This window comes from Mastomys coucha, unplaced genomic scaffold (assembly GCF_008632895.1).
Source record: "Mastomys coucha isolate ucsf_1 unplaced genomic scaffold, UCSF_Mcou_1 pScaffold22, whole genome shotgun sequence".
NCBI lineage: Eukaryota > Metazoa > Chordata > Mammalia > Rodentia > Muridae > Mastomys > Mastomys coucha.
In genome coordinates this window covers 193,805,773-193,823,312 of record NW_022196905.1, presented here as the reverse complement: position 1 = coordinate 193,823,312, position 17,540 = coordinate 193,805,773, and the positions used below count along the sequence as shown (strand labels likewise).

Here is a 17,540-nt window from a genome sequence, read left to right as displayed (position 1 = left end):
GATTATAGCTACAGATCACCACAGCCATTGTCGAAAAAACATTCATTTTTTTTATGGGTAGGGGGAGTAACAAAACAATCCTAAGTAAATTTGTAATTTGTGTTCAGCTTCTGTTGTGGTAAATCTCCAACCCAGATATGCCCCAGCAGTGAAAACCCAACTCAATTAATATGGATACAAGCTGTGCACCTAGATTGGGCAGATCTACCACTATACTACCATCTATGAGACCCCGTATAACTTGCGGTTTCTCCAGACCTGGTGCTTCTGCTCTGCTTTCCTTCCACCTCCTCTCTTCCTCCCTCCCTTGCTCCTTCCCTTAATCCCTCCCCCCTCTCTTTCTCTCTGTGTTTCAGATAGCCCTGGGGCTAATTATATTTGATGTTAATTCCATTCTCATGTGAGGGGCTGTGAAAAAGGAATGAGTCAGCACTCAGGTGATTTCCTGTAAACCTTCTTCCCACCTTAATTTATAAAATAAAGGCTAAAGCCAGTAATTGGGCAGAAAAAGAGGGGAAGGTGGAGCTGAAGGTTGTGGGAGAGGAGAGAAATAGAGAGAGAGAGAGAGAGGACTACAGAGGAGAAAGTGGAAGTCGCAGAGGAGAAGCACCTGGAGAAATTGCAAGTGATAAGGGGTCTCATAGATGGCGAAGATGGTAGTGTAGTGGTATATCTGCCCAATCTAGTCATACAGCATGTATTCATATTAATTGAGTTGTGTTTTCATTGCTGAGACATATCTGGGTTGGAGATTAATGCAACAGATTTCCATGTATCTCGGTTTAGCAAATTCTTATGCTGTCTAAGAACAATTTAAGCCAATACTGTGTAGCTAATGTATACTGACTTGAGACCATAAAACTAGATATCTCTCCTCATAGGTCAGATATTGTTATTTGACCAAATGACTATGCTCTAAGTGAAAGGATTCTGGTTTTAAAAAATCATAAAATTCAATGTCTGTTTCTGTATTTGTCCCTGCATACATTAGTTATATTTTGTGTAGGCAGGACACATACCTGACAAAACACTTGGGAGATAGTGGATTTGTTTTGGTTCATAGTTTAAAGTTATTAAATAGATTTATTTATTTTATTCTGTGTTTATGAGTGTTTTATCTGCATTTATGTATGAACAAGATGTGAATGCCTGCTACCCAAGGAGGTCAGAAGGGAAAGGTCATATTGGGAATTAGGGTTATAGATTGTGAGCTTCCATGTGGGTGCTGAGAATCAAACCTGGATCTTTCTCAAGAGCAACAATTGCTCTTAAACACTGAACCACTTCTCAAGTTTTCCCTTCTCTTTAATTTAAAGTGTTCAAATACATGGTTGCTTGAGCAGAACATCATGGTGGCAATAGTGTGTGGAGGAGGCATTTTAGATGATATTCCAAGAAGCAGTATGGATCCAGGGGCAGACCAGAGCCTTGGAAGACAAACTCTCAGTGACCTACTACCCACCACCCTCTAATCAGACCCTACTTTATGTAACGCCACCACTTCCTAATAGTCTATTAAATTTTGAATGTATTAATGAAGTAAGCTATTGATTATATCAATGCTCCATGATCAGAAAATACCCTCACAGACTCGTTTAGACACGAGTGTTCCTAATCTCCTGGGCCGTTCTTAATCCAATGAAATGAATAATCAAAATTAATCATCGAAATCCATTTTCTAACATGTAAAACATTAATGATATCTATTCTGATTATGTTACAAGGTTATTGTGAAGATGGAATAAGTCAACATTACTAGTTTGCTGCCCTAATAAAGCAGGCATATTAAAGAATAATTTCAGTAACATTTATTTTAGAAATAGCTTCTGAAAACATTAAATCTTCCTTCAAACAAATAATATTAAATATATGAAAATATATGTAGCTAATATGAAAGGTATTTAGGGAAATAAATCCAAATGTTTTAAATTTCATATTTGTTGAATGTCTATTTTGTGCCAAAGAGCATCCTAAGGCTAGGACAAACAAACGTATGAGCAGGATACTCAATTGTCATCAAGGAATGAGAATCTAGTCTTGTGAAAGCCCGCTGTATACACAAATAAATATAAAGATGTTTTGGTGAATTCTCTGAAGAACCAATTATATAACACAGAAGACTCTTTCTAACTACATCTGGAAAGATTTCAAGAGGAAATCCTTTAACTGTTCTTTAAAATTCAAGGTGGTTTCACTGAACTTGAATGGAAAGGAAGGTTTTTAAAAAGTCCAAGGGCAAACCATTAGAATATTTCCAGGCATTTATGGTGCATGAATGTAACACTTAGGAGGCCTTAAGGCAGGATGATTAACAGATTGGGGCCAACCTGGGTGACATAGCAAAACCCCATTTCAGAAAAATAAATGGTTAATATTGATTTAACAAGATTTAAAATGACCCATTAGATAAGCCTCTTGGAATACCTGTGAGTGATTTTTTTTTCCTTTTGATTAGGCTTTTTGAAATGGGAAGACTGACCATAAATGTACACAATACCTACCAGTGGCCCAGAGATAGGAAAGTCCAAGCAACAAGCTTTTGCTTATTGACAGCTTGCCGTCAGGTCTTGTTGGCCAATTCATCTACTCTAATGGTGTCACTGCCACTGTTGCTGCTGCTGCTGTGACATCATCTTCATTGATATCAGAACCCAGCTTCTTTGGGTTTCCAATACAGTTTCAAAACCAGTGACTCTCTGGGATTCCTCCAGGTCTTCGGTAGCAGAACTGCTGAAATATCTGGCCTCATATGGTCTGAAAAGCTAAAGGGTCCTTGGTCTCTCCAGTGTGAAGACAGCCATTGTTGGATTACCTATTCTGAATTGTGTAAGCCAATTTAATCAACTCCCTTTTGACATAGATACACTATGGGTTCTATTCCTCTGACTAGATAGATAGATAGATAGATAGATAGATAGATAGATAGATAGATAGATGATAGAAATATAGATGGTAGGTAGACATATAGATAGATAACTCTTTGGAGTTACTACAAGAAAGAAGACACGGAAAGTACAAAGTCTATTCTGGGAAAAGAAAGTAGAACTAAATTCCTGCAATTGACAGCAATTTCCCAGAATTAGGAATAATATACAATATTTACAGCGAAGCATCTTCATCCATTTTTGTGGGCAAAATATAAAATATGTAGGATTAGCTATTTATAAAGAATTTTAAACTTAGCTGATAGTTCTGGAGGTGTAGATCAGATGACTATATCTAGTAAGAGCTTCCTTCTGTATCATAACACAAAAGATGAGATTATGGATTTGACACATATGCAAAGGTGGAAAGAAAAATTTAGTAAAGATATCAGGCTCAATGATAATAACTAGGACTCTAATGTCTTCTGAATTTACTGTGTGTGTGTGTGTGTGTGTGCGTGCGTGCGTGCGTGCGTGCGTGCGTGTGTGTGTGTGTGTGTGTGTGTGTGTGTGTGTATCTGAGGACTAGTTCATGCCATAGTGCCTAGTCACATGTGCAGATTAGAGGACACCTTGTAGGAGTTGATTCTCCCCTTCCACTAGGTAGGTTTGAGGCATAGAACTAAGGTCATTAGGCTTGGTAGCAAGTGCCTTTACTCTCTGAGACATCATGTTGACCCAGTTGCTGTGGAGAAGCACCATGACCGAGGCAACTCTTATAAGGGAAAACATTTAACTGGGGCTGGCTTACAGTTTCAGAGGTTCAGTCCATTATCATCATGGTGAGAAGCATAGCAGTGTGCAGGCAGATATGGTGTTGGAGAAGCAGAGAGTTCTACATCTTCATCTGAAGGCAGCCAGGAGGAGACTGCATGTGTTTCACACTGGGCATTAGGTTGAGCATTTGAGAACTCAAAGTCCCTACTCCACAGTGAAACACTTTCTCCAGGAAGGGCACACCTACTCCATCAAGGCCATATCTCCTAATAATGCTACTCCATCCAGGACTATGGGGGACATTCTCATTGAAACCATCACAAGAGCCAAGTCATTTAAGTGTTTGAGAGTAGATTTTAAAAATGAATTACTCTTCACACAGAAGCTGTTACTACTTAACAGTAATTACTGTTATGAATTGTAACATAAATAGTTGTGTTTTCCCATGGCCCCTGTGAAAGCATCATTTGACCTTCCTAAAGAGATTGTAACTCACAGGTTAGAATAGCTGCTAGGTAATAAGTCCTATTGTAACTTTGTTGTTCCTTTGGTGTGATCAACCACCATATCCTGGGAACAGCTAAGCAGGTCTATGGCAAGAACTTTAAGGCCTCCTACTACCAGCCCATGTAAATGAACCCTCTTGGAAGAGGATCCCCTAGTTATAACCAAACCTACTTTGTAACCTTTAGAGAACTGTGGAGCCAGAACTACCCAGCTGGACTTTGCCAACTTCTGACTCAGAAACTTTTAAATAACAAATGATGTCATTTGTTAGATAGCGGTAAACAATACAAAGGTGAAAGGGAAAGGGCCACTTCAGACTTTAATCCACCAAAGGACAGAGATCCGAAATGAATTTGAGTTAACAGAATGTAGAGTCCAGACAGTCCTGAGTCTAATGTAGACAACTGTAATCATTCATCACCCTCTTCCCCCGCACCTCCCCCCCCCCCGAAAGCCACTAGACAAATCTCCACATTTATTTTTCCACTTTCACTTCATTACAGTGCTGGGCTTTTATGAAACCACAAACTTGACATTGTTTTTATGTGCTCTATTTCAGCTCAAAAAGTATGGGCTGAGTAGCTCGAACGTAGTTTCTAGTCTTCAGCTCCCAGTTTCCTGAGTTCTTACACCGAGCCGGGTTCTGTGACTTCTTTCACTGTGCACCAGCTCCACAGGAAGACCTATGACAGACAAGTGTGAGACCAGCAGAAGCCCTGAATTCTGTGGGCTTTCAGGGCGCCTGGGGCGGAGTCGGCACCATCTGGGCGGGGCCTGGACGCAGACGGGCGGGGTTTGCTGGTAGGCGAGGCCTAGGCTGGGCGTGGCTTTGGCGAGGCGGGGAGGGGCGCGCGGGAGATTTGAACTTCCTTCCCGCCCAGTCTGTGTCAGCAGGAAAGTGAAGTTGCCTGTTTGTTGCAACTAGCAGGGGTTCCGGACCCGCTACAGAGATGGTGGAAGGGCCAGGGTGTACACTGAATGGAGAGAAAATTCGGGCACGAGTGCTACCGGGACAAGCGGTGACTGGCGTGCGGGGAACAGCTCTGCAGAGCCTCATGGGCCCTGCCACGTCCCCTGCAGGCTCCCCGGCTGATGTCGCTACGTCGGTAAGTGAGTCCTGTGTCCTGCTTGGAAGCTGCAGCAGGAAGTGGAGTAAAAAACACCACCCAGGTTCTGGGATGCCCAATCTACTCTGGTCCCCGTGGCCTAGAGCCTGTGTTTCCCGACATTTATGTAACCTAAGAAGTGAGTCCTAGCTCTAGAAGCTGGCTAATAATGCCAGTGCTAGATCCAAGGAAGGTGTTTTGGGACAACCCTATTAACAGGCAGTCAGTAAAAGATGCTTTCTGATGTTTACCGTCTCCATTCACTGATGATATCCTCAGATTTTGTGCAGGGTCTGGTCTGTTTTTCTTTTCCTGTTGTAAGACTGAACTTGTAACAGAATTCTAGCCCTTTGCTTGCCCAAAACTCTGAAGTTGATCAGTAATATATAATTCTAACGTTGCACACGGAAAATTTAGCACTAAAATCTCACTCAGCTGAATATTGCCATCTAATGAAGGAGCAGTAAAAGCTAGTTCTGGTTTCCTTAAGTGAATTTATTTCGTTTGAAAGCAAATCATAGCACAGCTTGCCACTCGGGCATACATTGCTGATGGCTAGATAGTCATTTGCTAGGAACTTAGAACTATACTAAAAATATTCTGATATTCTGATGAAAAGACCAGGCTTTTAAAGCCCTTTAGATGTGTGGTTAATTGTATTTCATGGATACATACAATATTGTGCTGTTCTTCAGTTTCTCCTGCAAAGCTCCCTCATAGCCTTTGGCCTAGGAAAGAAGTTGCCTGCTATGAAATTAGCATATGCTTCCAACTTGAAAGAAACAAGGAAGATGTATTTTCAAGCTGAGGGAGGAAAAAAATAAAAAAGGTTTGGATCTTTTAACACTTATGCTTCTATTTATTTTGACTTGGTATGTCAACAAATGCTCTGTACTTTTTTTTTTGTTAAAAAATATGTTTCCCAAAATTATTTCAGAGTACTATAGAGATCTATGTTAATGGTTTCTCTAAAGTATTATTTTTGACAGAGATCACTCATTCAGCAAAATTTTGTATACTCTGAAAGTACAAGAGGGTGAAAATACATTTGTCTTTATGTTGTAGCTGTGAAAAAAATGCATGGCCGTTCAATAAAGGGTAACACAATGAAGTACAAAGTACAAAGTTTGCAGAGGATTGTGTGGGTCTCTCTTAGGACATACAGAGAGATAGGGAGGTCTCCCTGTGGAGGAACAGAGCCGATAAGGAAGGGGGACATAGGAAAGTCAGAGTTCCTGAGATGAAAGTAGCCCATATATGCAGAGGAATGCCGTCCAGGGGCCTGAAAGAAAACCAGTGTGTATGTAAAAGAATGAGATCCGAAGATGTTTTGATATTACAGCTGATGGGTAGATTATAAAGAACTCTATGTACCACGATTGGGACCTCGGTTTCCGGAGTTGGATTTTCTTTTTATGTGTATTGTTTGTGAGGCTGAATGTAGTTGTGTGTGTGTGTCAAAGCACCGGTGGAAGTTGGGACAGCCTTTTTCTTCTCCCTTGTGGGGGCTCCAGGGAGCAAACCAAACTCACATCTTCAGCCTCAGTGGCCGGCTGCCTTTGCCTGCTGAGCTGTCTCCAATAGGTCACCTTCTGGCTTTTATCTTGGGCATCATGAGAAATCTTGAATGGTGGTTCGATTTATTTACAGTTTGGCTAGAACCCCTGTCTATCAAAGAAGAAAACACGGGAAGAGATCTCAAGTAGGTATTGCAGTGACCCAGGTGAGGAGCTTGTTAGGCTCCAGCTGCTGGTGGTAGAGATTAGGTGAAGTAAGCCAGCCACTATTTTAGAAATGAATGCTCTTGCACAGAGCAATGCCTAAGGCATCTTCCTTGACGCCATGATTTATGTCATCCAACAGTAATGCTGTGTGGTAAACTCCTAGCTAGTTACTGATAGAGTAAAACCTGTGTTATCTCTAACAATTGATTCATGAAAAGTTACTATTTATAAAAATAAGATTCCTGTTGCAAGAAACCAAGATTTTGTTTTCAATAGTCACCTCATTGGAATTTAGAGAAAAATAGCATTGGTCATTCATTTTAAATTTATTTTAATCATCTGTGACAAAACGTGAAGTACAGGTTGTCATGAGGAGGAATAATTGTACAATAAAGATAAACCTGATGCTACCCGAAGGGCTGAAGGGCTCAAGGTGAGTTTAAATCAGTTGAGCACTGTCACTTGTAGCAAGGTGTTGGGCCAAGGTTTGATCTCCCTTCAGACTTTTATGTATCTTATAGCTACTCTCAGTAATAAAAGACTCAGTAATGGAGTGGTTACTGGAACGTATGCTACAAGGCCCAGTACACGATAGTGATCCTTATTAACTGAGGAAGTATGACCTTGGGTGTTGGCAGTGTCCTCCACCATTTAAATTTTGTTCACCTCAGTCAATTATCTGCTCTGATAATTCTCTTCATTTCTGTGTTCAGACGGCACCAAAGAGTGCATCTAGATAGCCTCATATAAGTGCTTTATTAATGGTTGAGCAATGATTAGATTCACTTGGCAACACTATACTCACTAAGCTATATTCCACAAATAAATAGCCCTGCATTTAAAGCTATTATGGATAATGCCTTAATAGAAAGAGGAACTAATTATTGGAATAGAGCTGTGTGATTAGAAGGAAGGATTTGCTTCCATTGACATTGGATTGAAAATCAATATGGAATTAATAATGTGGCTTTCAGTGGAATTCTAGATACTCTGTTGTGGCTTCATTTTCTGGGCCTTTGATCTAAAAAGCATAATAATAACCTTTATAAATATCAACAGTCTTTTGCCTTTGAGAGCGATGTTGGATCCATATTAAATTTCATTAAAATATGGCCCATTGTCACAAACTTCTGGCAAGATCATTATTGTAACAGATGATCCCTGGTTTCTTAGGTATATTTGCCAAAGAGCTAAAGCTATTTAATGTTTCTACTACTGGCTTGAAATGATTAGTTTTCTCAAAGCAGCATTTAAAAATAATTGCATACTGTATTCTTTACAGTGTAATAAATATGAAAAATAACAAAGGAGAGCTAAAGAAATATTAAGTGGCCACTTAAAATAAAAGATTCAAACTTCAGATAATCATTATTCCAAAAACCAACATAAAATATCTTACCTCAGGAGCTACTGCCAGAGTGAACTACTTAGTCTGTTTATCATATGGCATTTCTCTTTGTTCTAGTTTAGAGTCCATAGAAAAGCCACTATTTCCCCCACTTCTGTGACAACTGGTTCCTAGTTGGAAGAATGCTCTCTGTAGATCTTGGCATCTGCCAGTCATCCGCACACTGTATTATTTCTCTAAGTTGTGGCCCACTGTCTTGTCAGCTTAAAACCAAGCAACTGTGTAAGCACACTGTGTCAAACTCTGTTGGAGTCCGTGGAACCCTATGATAAGAAATTATCAGAATGCAAATGAACGTGTCTGGCTAATGAGCTTTGAGGAGTCAATCTACCAATTGTAATTGTTGGGTGGTTATGATATTTTAGTGAAATCAGTGTGTAATCGGCACATGCTCTTAATCTCCTCCCACAAAAATGAAACAGTCTATTTATAAGCATTTATTGATTTGAAACATGCACTGATTATTGTGACGATTGTGTAAGATTGTATACATGTATGTAATATGTTACCTACATTTAATCATTTATAGGATCCTTTACAGCATCGGAAAACAAACTAGGCACTTAAATATAGATTGAACAGATAGAGAAAAGCAAACTTTGGATAATGTAAAACGGCTAAGTATTTTTTATAAAAGTCTAACTGGAGTCTCTTACTATGACTACATGAACCTTTAGTTGTACATGTCATTTGGAGACATCTGCTATGTCAAAGTACTGATGACCCACATTAAAAGTTTCCCCTTGTTCAAATTAGAAAAAAAATCACATAGATATCTTTCTTGCCTTTTATTTGAAAGAATGAGTTAGTTAGATATCCAATGGGTTTCCTATATGTTTTATAGAGCATGCATCATCTACTTCTTGCCTTTTAAGTGATGCTGATAATGACTTTCCTGGAGATACAAGGTCATTACTAGCACCTATCCGTTGGACTCAGGAAATGAAGGGTAACGAAGTAGTTCTATTGTTTTCTTCAGATGAGAGTCATCAGTGTCTGGCTGTTGTAGCTTTGATCCAACACTGTCCCAGATGCTGTAAAGAACATCTGATCATCTTTACGTTTGCAACATACTCATCTGGAGATGCTTGTACTCACGTCTTACTTTATTCGATCAAGGTTAAGGTAGACGACCTGAAAACTCCTAGCTCAGTAGTTAGCAAAGTACACATCCTTGTGGCTGCCTCTCCTTTTCCTGAAGCACAGCTTTCTCAGTAGACCCAATTTTGTTAGAATGTGTTAGAATGCCCTCTTGTATGAGGCGTGTATGATCCTTTACATCATCAGGTGAGGCACAGGGTGTTTAGACTCCACAGAAGTCCTCAAGGGTATACAACACATTTTTATTCATGGTCCAAAAGACATTTTGGATCCTAGGAACCATTTTTGAAATTAGGGGTTTGGAGGATTTAGATTGATAGACAAGTGACCTATAATATAAAAACATATATTACTGAGACTATGAAAGTGAATAGGACATTCTCTGTGGCAACAATATGCAACTAAATGAGAGTCAAAACATTTGTCTAGGAAAAAAGTCTTATTCTGCTCTGAAAAGTTCATCTTCCCAGTTCACCCATGGATAGGCAAGATAAATGGTAATCAGCACAATAAATCATGTGCTGTCTCTGAAAATATATGTTGTTTTGAAGATTTCATATTATTAAGCCACTTGAAAATGGGAAGGTGAACCCTACTCAATCATACTTAAAATTGTGGCCACGGAGATTTTCATCTCTATTTCAGACAAAGAAAGAAAAGGTTCAAATGTTCAAATAACATAGTAACAGGATTATAAGGGTCAACATGAGAAAGTCAAGTACGTATTGGGCAATTGCGTGTAGTTATAGCAAAGATAATAGCCTCCTGGAAATTAATTTTTGAATTTGTCTGGGCAGTAGAAGCTTATAGAAAGAGGTGATAACCTTAGATTCCACAGCAGGACAAGCGAATATCTTGTAAATGTCTTCGGTTTATTGCAAACGCCTTGCCCATTCTGTACGCAGAAGCTCATAAAACAAGATGGTACAGAAGAAGCAGTGAAACTGCTTATGATACTACAGACTCAAGCATAAGTGACATTGTATTTTGTCCTGAGTGCTATGCACAGTTGATTATTTAAAAATGACAGTGTCTTGGAATCAGTTGTCTTGGACAAGCACCTGCATAACAGATAACCCAAATTTTAAAGTGGTCTTTATGTATAATTTTCCTTCAAAAATGGAATACCCGAGTCCTTTTTAAAGCCGTCGTTTGAATGCAGAATGGACCTATCAGAAGGTAAATGCACAGTAGGATGGGGTTCTTTAGGACTGGTTGCTAAACATGAGCCATTCTGATTGGAAAAGGGCCCTTGGTTATTAATTCTCTTCTGTATGGGGAATGTGAAGCAGTAGGCATAGATCTTAGCTTCCATATAGCAGTTGATATTAATGAGAATTGTGTTTTGTACTGCATATAATTAGAAAATTAAAGATTGCTTTTGTCATCTTTTTTTTTTTTGTTTGTTTGGCAAGAAATTTTGGTTATGGTAATTATAAAAAGGGCAGTGGAGACAGAAGTCCTATATTTTCAATCCAGTCCTGGTTTTAGGAGGGAAAGGACAAAGGGACTATTTAATTCTGAGAATGTTACAAACGTCCCCAGACTTTGTAGAAAGCCCTTGGGGATATTTGCTAAACAGAGTCACTGTCCCCAAGGGAATTATATAGATAGGGGAGAAATAAAGTCACAGATACATAAATAATTTAGTGTAATAAGTACATAGTAGTGGCTAAGAAAACCTCTGTTAAGTGTGACCAGCAGAAAGCCTCAAGATTATTCAGATCCCCAGGTAGGCAAATAGGGAAATGTGAAAGCCAGAAAAGTTTACACACTGTACACACACACACACACACACACACACACACACAGAGTAATATATATATGAAAGAGAGCTTCACAGACTATGTATATGTATATAAGGAAGGAACTATGTCAACATTTCACTTTAATTCACAAATACCTCATCAGGCTAAAAAAATGAGAGACAACTCTTTAAAACATATTCAAGCTAAGGTCGCACAGCATCGATGGCTAGGTGACTTTCTGCTGTGCTGAAGTCATTTGATAGTTTCAGGTCATTGCTTTTCCATAAATAAATATTTCCCCATCTTTGTCATCCCTTGGCTTGCCCTTCTGCTACCACCTACATTACACTTTTGATGTTCATTGGGCTGTAAACATTTTTTTTAAAACCTGGTAGAAACTTTAATTTCATAACTGTTTTCAATTTTTCTTTGATGTCATAATGTATATTGTTTTGGGCTATGGAGAATCGGATAAAATACCAGTAGAGCAAGTGAGACATGCATTATACCTTTAAGGATTTTGTTGGAGGCTTTCTGAGGCTCTCTCAGCCACAACAACATATTTCACTTCTCACTGACAGCTGTGTGAAGATATATAATGGTCTCATGCATTTTAAGCATATTGGCCTTTATATTTTTGGATTCCTCCTCCTAGGCACAACAGAATTGATTTGCAAGGGCATATGGTCTTTGTCGTTAAGAAGTATGTAATCCAGTGTTCATAAAGGTTTGAAGGACAATCCAGCAAGCCTTGGCTTTATAATACTAAATGGACAAAATTTTCATGTTCAGATCTTTCTACAATTTCTGATAGTTAAGAGCAGATGTACTGATTGAAGCTCTAGGATTACCTTTACTGCCTTGACTGATTATTATGCTGTGTGTGTGTGTGTGTGTGTGTGTGTGTGTTTGCGCGCTCATGTGTGTGTGTGTGTGTGTGCATGCATGCGTGTGGGTGTGGTTGTGTTTAGGAGTACAAGGCACATTGAAATAACCCCGAGAGTGTGGGGTTCTAGGTGCTCTTTATAGAGTATACATGCAGCCATATCGTCCACCTTTTACATTCTGTATAGTCAACTAGCACATGGTTAGAAGTTATCTGAGAAAAATCATCAGTAGGAAGACAATTAGATCAGTCCATAACATTGGAGTATTGGAGCCCTGGGTATTTTAATATTGGGGCAAAATGTTCAGACTTCCATTAAAACTGATGTTTGCCCTTTTTGCCTTTTTATTTTCTATAGGTTCCTTTTGAAATATATATCATATAGTGGTTTAGCATTAAAAGATACTAAAAATTAGATGTGAATTTTACTTATAAATATTTTGGTTCTTCAATTAAAACAATAAACAGCGGGAATGTTACTGCTAAATTAAAGTATTCTAATGGTGGGACACTTGTCCTTATTATAAGCTATAAAAGCTCTGTCAGAGAGTGGCCAGGTTTTCATAATCTACATGATCAAAAAAAAATGGGGAGAGTTAAATGTGGGTAAGCACAAGTCACTAGATAAGTGACTTATCTAGTTAAATCAGAGCATTTTCTTTCAGTGACATTAGGACTATTAGGTAATGAGATTTAGCTGGGATAAGGAGGAAGGTGCCTTGTGTGCTAGCCAGTGAGATTTCAATACCATGTCTTTTTATAGATGTCTTTTGGTAGATTTCAGATGATAGGATGGAGTGGGTGACACCGTTTGTCCGAGGATATTGGCTTCTACCTGAGAACAATGAGGTGGAGTAACATTATCACATACTGCACATAATTTTTGAGGATCCACATCCCTGGGGCCTGCATTTCCCTTAGTGCATGATCTTATTCCCTAGTTTACTCAGAGAACGGAATCAATCAGTAGATAAATAGCAGTGCATGACTTCATACTGACTCCCGTTTATACCTGTAGCCTCTGCCCTCCATCCTCATCTTAAACTGTGTGTGACCTTGAACCTTCCTGCTTGCTTTTTTAAAAAAAAATAATGCTACAGCTGCTCTGTGACCCCTTTCCATTACTGAATCTTTGCCAGCCGTAGACAGACATGAGTCATCCCAAAACAAGCAAAAAGTTGCCCGTCTCCATTTCTTCTCACGTTCCCCAACTCTGTATTTTGTACACTCTGTGGATTTGCTCTGCCTTATGTAGCCAGTCCTGTTCTCTACGATCCCTCAGTCCTCGTCTCTATGATTCTATTCTCCAGTCCTCCTAGCTTAATCAGGCTTTTGGCATTCTTCCATCCCTAAAACTCTTGCTGTGGATTACCCCTGTGTGGCCCAGGCCAGGGTCGAGGCTCAGACTCTGTGTTACTGGGTTTGTCAGGGGCCTTGGACATGTCCTCTTTCTTGAAGTGGATTTGTGAGGGGCTCCTGGGGTGCCTCACTTGCTGGGTTTTGCACTTGCCTTGCTAGCTGCCCACCTGCTCCTCCGTTGCTTTCCAGTACTCTTTTCCTGACAACATAAGCCTTAGCTGGTTCTGCCTCCTCCCAACGGCTTAACTCTGGAGAACCTTAGACCTCGTGCCTGTGCTGTTTATCTGTACAGAGTCCCTTCTATCTCATCTAACATCACTGTTTTTTAGACAGTTTCTCTGCAGAACACTAAACGAAATTTATATCTTCAAGCTCAGTTATCTCCCAAACCCCAGAATCCCATATTTATCTTCTTGATGTTTTCCTAAGAGATACCTCAACTTTAACACGCTTTAAAACCAAACCTGCTTTTCCTTTCCTCCCTGCTTTCCTCCGTTCTCTGTAACTTTCCTTTCTTATTATTCACGCCACAAAACTCATCATCCTGGATCTCTGACTCTCCTGTTCCCCCTTCAGTTTGTCTGCAAATACTTGTTTGACTTTCAAAATCTGTTTAAAAATATGTCCATTTTCAGTACTGCTCCATCATCCTGATCCAGATCCTTGTGTTTCTCAGCTGGTTCTTTGCAGTTGTTTCCTAAGTAATATTCAGGCTTTTACCCTGAACTCTTTCAGCCCAAATTCTATCTAGCAGCCACTGAGTCCATTTAAAATACTAATGTAGGTCATGTTTTTGTTCTACTCCATTATGGAGAAAAAGCCACGCCTTAAATTGGTCCTTGGGCCACATAATCTGATTCCTTCTATATGTCAAATCTCACTTATCTCATCCCACTGGTCCTCTGTGCCATGGCCACTCTGGCCTGTGACACATGAAAGGCATTGTGTTGTAACTGCATTTTCCAAAGCCATGGATCACTCCCTTACCTCATTTAAAACTTGATCAAATGCCAATTCCCCAGTGAGATTATGGTGCCCCGCCCCCAAAATGCAATCTGCTGTACCCCGTGCCCCTAAGCTTGTCCCTCTACCCCTTTCCTTGCCTTTTTCCTCTACTAGGGTATAAACTCTACAGTGTGGAGTAATCCACTTTGTTTTACTTACAGGTATATGCCCAGCTTCTAGAACACAGCCTGAAATATACAAGAAAGTCAATAAAGTTTTCTGAAATGAACTAATCCACGTAAACAGCCACGAATCGGCCATTTTCTGTAGAAAGAGTTGTCTTTCTAGATGTCATGTACCACTTTGGTTGTCAGAGGATGTCAGTTGTAGACAGAGCAGAGAATAACATGACCTGTCATAGCTGTTGGCTTCTACAGTTTTTATGTAAATGATGTAAGTTCTTGTCAAAGCTGTTAATTTAGCAATTTGAGGAGACTTCACATGAGACAATTAGGACTCATTGACTATTTTATTTGGTATTGTGACAGCATTTGAGCCTTTGCCAAGAGCCATTATAAACCTTGGTGAAGTCAGAAGTGGGTGAAGGAAAGAAGGAAAAATGTCTGGGCAGAGAGTAGATGGGTAGTGGGAACCATCCGATTATGTGAGTTCCCATGTAGGGAAGGCAATTTGGGCAATGTGGTATAGGACACTAAGGTGGAAAGCAGCAATGTGGTAGGTAGCTTATGGAAGGATTTGTAATTGGGCAGATATTGGGCAGATGGTAAGTTTGATATTTAACTTGTAAAAACATTGGGCCAGATGAGCTCAAAGCACAAAAATAGCACAAGTAGCTATTTTTTTTTGAGTCAAATACATGGGAACCTCCAGACATGAGTGTGAGTATGGGTGTATGTGTGTATTCCAGTGTATATATGTGTGTGTGTGTGTATGTGTGTGTGTATGTGTTTGTGTATATGTGTGTTTGTGTATGTATGTGTGTGTATGTGTGTATGTGTTTGTGTATATGTGTGTGGGTGTGTATGTATGTGTTTGTGTATATGTGTGTGTATATGTGTGTGTGTGTGTGTGTATTAAATGGGGTATGATTTACCACTGACACTTTACTGGAAACTTTAATAGAATATTTCAGAAGGTATGTATGGTTAAAACCAGATATTAATAAAGAAGCTTGCCGGGTGGTGGTGGTGCACGCATTTGTGAGGCAGAGGCAGGCAGATTTCTGAGTTCAAGGCCAACCTAGTCTACAGAGTGAGTTCCAGGACAGCCAGGGCTATACAGAGAAACCCTGTCTCAAAAAACCAAAAAACAAAACAAAAAAAAAAAAAAAAAAAAAAAAAAAAAAAAGAAAGAAAGAAGAAGAAGCTATAAGCCTGGATAAGAGGCAGTTGAAATTGGGATGGTGGAAAAACAAGGTTCTGACCCATTAATTTCTAAGTGAAAAATTAAAAAGAAAGTTAGACTTTTAATCTAGAATCCCTTATATAGACATTACTTATAATAGATCTATATCTGCTCTGTAGTTCATCATCTTAAAAGTGTTCTGGCTAGCCTAAAAAACTTTGTACCTACTAATTGGTTGCTATAGGAACCTACCTTGAAATCTGCTACTGTAGTCTATACTTGGCTTGAAGTGTATATATAAGTGGCTTAGAGGCTCCAGGACAGAAAACCAAGACTCGTCTTGTTTATTAATTTAGGACAGTTACATAGTCATTTATACAAACAAAGCTGATATAAATGAATATTCTCCCTTCACTGAGTAGTCTAGTCTGGGTTAATCAATCATTCATAAGTCCTTGAGTTCATTTCTGTGCAGAGTCTGGCATGGCTTTAGTGGGGGTGGAATGATATGGCTCCAGTCCCTGGGACTGGGCCATCAGTGGGGGAAGGCCCTCCATGAGTATTGATGGCTACTATGGGTGTGAAGCTTGTCTGCATAATAATGTATGTATTTGCCGGGCGGTGGTGGCGCATGCCTTTAATCCCAGCACTTGGGAGGCAGAGGCAGGTGGATTTCTGAGTTCGAGGCCAGCCTGGTCTACAGAGTGAGTTCCAGGACAGCCAGGACTACACGGAGAAACCCTGTCTTGAAAAACCAAAAAAAAAAAAAAAAATAATGTATGTATTTCACGTTCCTCTGAGGAGTGTCCTCCCTGTTAACATTAATGACTACAGTAAAATAGAGACAGCACTGTCCAGGAGTCTAGGATGTGGCTATGTCTCAGCAAAATGGTAAATGCTAGGATCTTCAGGACAGCCCTTAAGACTGTGGGAAAGAGCTCAAAAACTATGAGTTCAAAAATATGCAATTTCTCAATTATGAAAAAATATAAGGATGCTACATGTATAAGGAGTTCCTCAGACCTAAAAAGAACAGAGGCAGCCATACTATGAGCCAGCATGTCAGAAAGATACAGAAACAGGCAGATATAAATACAGGCAGATTTCTGAGTCCCAGGTCAGCCTAGGATAGAGCAAATTTAGGTCCAGACATTGTTGGAATGGTAATTCCAGGGTGGAGTCCCACCCAGATAGCTTATTGTCTGTGCTTAACAGAGGCAGGCAGATCTCTGAATTCTTTTGCAATGTTTAAAAAAGAATAAAATGTGCTTTCTCTCTCCTAAGAATCAAGGGACTAAGATCACAGGATGCCAATGCATAGGATAATCAAAAGGGAACCTGGAGTGTACCACTGAATTGATATGTAAATAAAAAACTGAACTCTTGGTCAACTTGAGATTAGCGAGCAGAAAGTAATAGCAGTTCTTTTTTAGAATTTTTTCTCTAGCAGGATCTGAACTATCTGGAAATCTCTAGAGAGCAAACACAGCTCTTTAAGAATGTTTATTTTCTAACCGTATTTCTGAGGTCAGAAATCCAAAGAATTACTTAGAGAGCTGAACAGCTCTTTTAGAATGTTTTCCAGCAACTATCCAGAATGAAGACAGCTCTTTTAGATTTTTTTTTCTGACTTTCTGATTTTGATCAGAAAACCCAAAAAGTTACTTTTAGAATTTTTCTAAAAAGAATTTTGACTTGGTTAGAAAATCCAACAATTTTTTTTTCTTTTTTTTTTTTTAATAGCAGCTTT

At 39.4% G+C, this 17,540-nt stretch overlaps 1 protein-coding gene across 1 annotated transcript in view; it reads left to right on the top strand.

The window, feature by feature from the left end:
* The first annotated feature begins 4,938 nt into the window (after positions 1-4,938).
* Neil3 (nei like DNA glycosylase 3) overlaps positions 4,939-17,540 on the top strand; it is a 50,468-nt gene continuing 37,866 nt past the window's right edge. Inside the window, exon 1 of the mRNA XM_031339808.1 lies at positions 4,939-5,254. Coding sequence (XP_031195668.1) covers positions 5,099-5,254 — 156 coding nt within the window. The 5' untranslated portion in view covers positions 4,939-5,098. The remainder of the gene's footprint in view (positions 5,255-17,540) is intronic.